The 4,896-nt window shown below is 54.2% G+C and overlaps 1 protein-coding gene across 2 annotated transcripts; it reads right to left on the bottom strand.

Annotated features, from left to right (window-relative positions):
• Window positions 1-209: 209 nt before the first annotated feature.
• Window positions 210-2,266, bottom strand: TMEM270 (transmembrane protein 270). Of its 2 annotated transcripts, none has more exons than XM_086374556.1 (3): window positions 2,123-2,266; window positions 688-1,107; window positions 210-528 (listed from the first exon to the last, which is right to left on the bottom strand). In XM_086374556.1, the coding sequence occupies exons 1-3, from the start codon at window positions 2,135-2,137 to the stop codon at window positions 232-234; spliced, it is 732 nt and encodes a 243-aa protein (XP_086230682.1). In that variant the 5' UTR covers window positions 2,138-2,266; the 3' UTR covers window positions 210-231. The 2 variants fall into 2 exon arrangements, with proteins under 2 accessions (XP_086230682.1, XP_086230683.1); XM_086374557.1 differs by lacking the exon at window positions 2,123-2,266 and adding an exon at window positions 1,748-1,855.
• Between the last annotated feature and the right edge of the window lie 2,630 nt (window positions 2,267-4,896).

Genomic DNA, 4,896 nt, shown 5'->3' with positions numbered 1-4,896 from the left:
CAATCTCTGAAATGTGAGGCCCTGGCACCCCCCAGAGGCCAGAGTCTCTAACTACCCATTGTCCCTAAAAACCCTGGGCATCAGCAGTCTCAGGAAGCAGGCGCATGGACCCAGATGAAGTGAGGCATTCTAGGAAACACACACACGCACATCCCTCCAGCCCAGTAAGGAAGAGGAACCGAGAGTGAGACCGCAGGCCAGACCAGAAAGGGGAGGCACAGGGGGACACATTTATTCTCCAGGAGTTCCAGGCTCTGGCAGGACTGGCCTGGCCCCGGGTGCTGGGGGCCCAGGGGGTGGGGTCTCAGACGAGGGCCCCAAGGCCTTCTGGGGCTCGGCCTCCTGGGCCTGGGCCAGCTGGGCTGTGTGCTCAAAAGCAGCCTGCAGCAGGTGGGAGGCGAGGCAGGTAGTCCAGGTGATGAGGTAGGCCAGGTGCCAGGAGGTGAGCGCTGCCGTGCTCTCCACCCACCAGTACAGACTCTTCAGCAGTGCCAGTGACCTCCGCACCACGCGGTTCTGCAGTAGAGCCTGGGGGCGGGCGGGGGGCGAGAAGATGGGCAGGCGGCTGTCCGAAGCTCACATGCCACACTGCCTGGCCGCTAGGGGCCCCATGACCCCCCAGCCCAGCCCAGGCCCAGCGTCCAGGGTCTGCGCTCCCCAGCCCAGCCGGCACCCGCCCTCACCCACCTTCCTGGGCAGCCGGCCCAGGCTGCAGCACTGGGCTTTCTGGTACAGTCTCCAGACCAGCAGCAGCAACAGCAACGCAGCCAGCATCAGGCTGTGCAGACACGACAGGAACAGGTCCGTCCAGGTGGCCGCAGACAGGCCCAGCTGCTCCCAGGCCCCCAGCCACTTTGGGCCCAGGCCCAAGGCCCGGGCACAGCCCAGCAGGCCTGCCCACACCAGCCTGGGCACCCGCAGTGCCAGGCACACAGGGACCTCTAGCAGTGTCAGCCCGGCCCGGAGAACCCGGCCCACAGGGCAGCCGGCAATCTTGGGGGGTGGGTGGAACCCCTGGGCCTCCCGAGTCAGCCCCAACAGCCAGTGGTTGAAGAGGAAGATCTTGAGGAGCAGGAAATTATAGAGGTGGGCCCGGTTCTGGATGAGCTACAGGAAGAAGAGAATGTTGTCACCCATTGCCACTCACTTGCCACGGGCGCCCACTTGTCCCAGGCTTTATGGTGCGGGTGTGGCTGCCAGGCCATCCCGGGGCCAGGTCCTCCTTTCTCAAGGCCTCAGTTGCCCCTATCCCAAGAGTGATCTTTATCTGTCCACTTGGAAGGACTCCATTCTCAGGAGGGAGCTTTAGTAGGTGTTTCATATTATATTTGATTTTCTTTCCTCTGGGTTTTTTTCTTTCTCTCTCTCTCTTTTTTTTTTTTTTGGTCACACCAGGAGGCTTGCAGGATCTTAGTTCCTTGACTAAGGATCGAACCCGTGTCCCCTGCAGGGGAAGCACAGAGTCTTAACCACTGGACCACCAGGGAATTCCCTTTCCTTTGGGTTTCAATGGTTATTTACCACCCTTCAGACTAAGGTCATGTTTGAAAAAGAGTGGTGGGAAGGTCAGTGCTTAACCCACGGGAGCGCTCTAAAGAAAATTCTGTGGCTCTGTGGCTTGAAGGTAGGGCTTCTGAAAGCTATGGGATTGCTCCAGGAGGGGGGCAGCCACCTCGTTTCACCAGCGGCATCCAGCAGCAGCTTGGGCCTTTGTCCCCCTGGCCCCCAACCTCCAACCCCCCCTCACCAGTGCGGACAGCTTCACCACCACCAGCAGAGTCCCCGAGAGGCTGGATCTGCCCGGAGGGATGGCCCCCATGTCTGGCCCTCCTTTCCCTTCTCCAGTGGAAGAAGCAGGGTGACCTCACAGACACCGCAGGGTGGGGACCAAGTTACCGCGGGGACCCAGTTGCCACGAAAGTCTCCCCTTTCCCTGCTTCCTGCCCCATCACTGCACAAGAACTGGGGTACTTGTCTTCCGCATCCTGTTGCCTTCCTGATGGGAGACTGCTCCCGGAGACATCAGCTCCACGAACTTCCGGTCCACCCGGCACAGGCAGCCAAGGCAGCACAAAGATGCTGTACCTTCCCACATCCTTCCAAACCCTGAAGGATCAGAGACCTGGGAGATAGACATCTTCACCCCAGGGCCGCGGGTGGCAGAACGCTTGAAGGCAGATGGAAGCCTCAGCCGCCCAACTCTGAAAGCTCCTACCTAACCCCCACCCATCCTTCTTGCATTTTGCTAAAAGGTTGGTCTCATCACAAAGTAGAGAAGTCAGCTGTAACCTTTATTCTCTGATCTGAGTGATGCGTCAGTGGCTACCAAGACTCAGAGGAGGGCAGGGGAGAGAAAATGTGCCTGCAAAAGGCTTCAGAGGGTCTTGGAGAGAGGCATTCAAAAAGGGAAAGGGGGCAATTTGCTGCGCGAGACCCCTCGGGAGCCACAGGCTGCCTGGAAGAGAGGTTTCTGGAAGCCTCAGAAGATCAGAGTTAGTCTTAGCATTCCGGGAGAATCCAGAACCTTGACCACAGCCTTTCCTACAATGCTTTCCTGTCTGGGTCCCAGCAGGTGCCCCGAGATGCTCCAAGGATGAGGCTCTCAAGCCATTTATAAATTTTTTTTAAAAGCGCGCCCTCTGGTGGCCCGTGAGTGCAGGGCACAGTTGCAGTCTCACTCCCTTTCTCCGCGAGGACCCTCGTGCAGGATACAACCCGCCATAAAGAATCCCTGGAAGGTCAGAGGTGACCCCTGCCCAGGACGGGTCCCGTTCGCCCATTTGTGTCCTCTCCCGGGGCGACAGCTGGGGTCCACTTCGAGGAGGGTGCAAAGTCCCTCGGCTCCGTCCGCTGCCCTTACCCCTCCCCCACCACCCTCTACAGTCCCCCAACACCATAGCCCTGAGGGGAAGCTGGGGTTCAAAAAGGCCTCCTTCAGCTAAGTTTTGAAGGATGGGTGGGAGCTTTCCGGAGGAGGAAGTGTGAAGGGTGGTATGGGCAGAAGGAACTGCATGATTCCAACAATTCAGTATGGGTGGAGCATAAAGTGCGCTTCTGGAGAAGGAAATGGCAACCCACTCCCATGTTCTTGCCGGAAAAATCCCACGGACAGAGGAGCCTGGCAGGCTGCAGTCCATGGGGTCGCAAAGAGTCAGGCACACCTGAGCGACTGAGCATGCAAGGTTTATTTCTTCTTTGGGTGCCAGTTGGCACTCGAAAGAATCACAGTGGGACTTCCCTGGTGGCTCAGTGGCTGAGACTCTGCATCCAGTGTAGGGGGCCTGGGTTCAATCCCTAGTCAGGGAACTAGATCCCACATGCTGCAACTAAGACTCAGCACAAATTAATTAATTTTTTAAAAAGAATCACAGTTTACAGTTATTTTAATTTGTATTTGTATTAAGTTATTTTAAAATACGATGGTTATCTTTATCAAACCAGTTGATTTTGTAATAATAAATGTCCACATTTAAATGCCCACATTTGAATTGATGCTTTCAAACTATGGTGCTGGAGAAGACTCTTGAGAGTCCTTTGGACTGCAAGGGGATCAAAGGAAATTGGCCCTGAATATTCATTGGAAGGACTGATACTGAAGCTGAAGCTCCAATATTTTGGCCACCTGATGGGAAGAGTCGACTCACTGGAAAAGATCCTGATGCTGGGAAAGATTGAGGGCAGGGGGAGAAGGGGGCAACAGAGGACAAGATGGGTAGCATCACCACCACCAACTCAATGGAAATGAGTTTGAGCAAGCTCCAGGAGATGGTGAAAGACAGGGAAGCCTGGCGTGCTGCAGTCCATGGAGTCTCAAAAAGTCGGACACGACTGAGCGACTGAACGACAACAAATCACTAGCCACAGGCATTAGTTTCTACAAAAATCCCCCAGTCAGTAATGTGTTAAAAAGAAACAACAGGCCCAACATGGAGTCACTTGTGCTAAGCCCCACTAGGACTTAATGTGAGTGAGTGAGCGAGTGAAAGTCACTCAGAGTCCGACTCTTTGCTTCCCCACAGTCTATACAGTCCGTGGAATTCTCCAGGCCAGAATACTCAAGCGGGTAGCCTTTCCCTTCTCCAGGGATTGAACCCAGGTCTTCTGCGTTGCACGTGGATTCTTTACCAGCTGAGGCACAAGGGAAGCCCAGGACTTAATATTTATCTTAATTGCAATTTCAACCTCTCCCAGGAGTGGAATTTTAGGCCAATTCATCTGGAGTTTTTGCTTTCCTCTAAGAGAAGGTGCGGAGAAGGGGATGGCACCCCACTCCAGTACTCTTGCCTAGAAAATCCCATGGACGGAGGAACCTGGTAGGCTGCAGTCCATGGAGTCGCGAAGAGTCGGACACAACTGAGCGACTTCACTTTCACTTTTCACTTTCATGCATTGGAGAAGGAAATGGCAACCCACTCCAGTGTTCTTGCCTGGAGAATCCCAGGGATGGGGGAACCTGGTGGGCTGCCGTCTATGGGGTCGCACAGAGTTGGACACGACTGAAGCGACTTAGCAGCAGCAGCAAGAGAAGGTGACCTGACTTGAAATAATTCACCCTCTAACTTCTTTGTCCCGCCCTCCTCCTGCCTATAAAAGCCTCCCTTTTGTACTGCTGTTCCGCTCCTTGGAGCTTCTCTCTACTTGCTGGGTGGGATGCAGACTGTTCAAGGTTATTGAATAAAGCCAATTCGATCATCAAATGTACTCAACTGAACTTTTTATTAATTTATTTTTTTATTGAAGGATAATTGCTTTACGGAACTTTGCTGTTTTCTGTCAAACTTCAACATGAATCAGCCATAAGTATACATATATCCCCTCCCTTTTGAAACTCCCTCCCATCTCCCTTCCCGTATTCAATTGAATTTTGACTTTTAACAGATTTGGTGGCAGTGGTGG

The sequence above is a fragment of the Bos grunniens genome, chromosome 25 (genome assembly GCF_055505025.1).
Source record: "Bos grunniens cultivar Pamir isolate PY7600 chromosome 25, Bosgru_T2T1.0, whole genome shotgun sequence".
Lineage (NCBI taxonomy): Eukaryota > Metazoa > Chordata > Mammalia > Artiodactyla > Bovidae > Bos > Bos grunniens.
This window is presented reverse-complemented; position numbering and strand designations above follow the sequence as displayed.

Coding starts and splice junctions, on each gene's coding strand:
- TMEM270 (XM_086374557.1), bottom strand. CDS start 1,819: ATGGGGGCCATCCCTCCGGGCAGATCCAGCCTCTCGGGGACTCTGCTG. Junction 1,108..1,747: donor TGGTGAAGCTGTCCGCACTG/GTGAGGGGGGGT, acceptor TTCTTCCTGTAG/CTCATCCAGAACCGGGCCCA. Junction 529..687: donor TGGGCCGGCTGCCCAGGAAG/GTGGGTGAGGGC, acceptor GCCCGCCCCCAG/GCTCTACTGCAGAACCGCGT.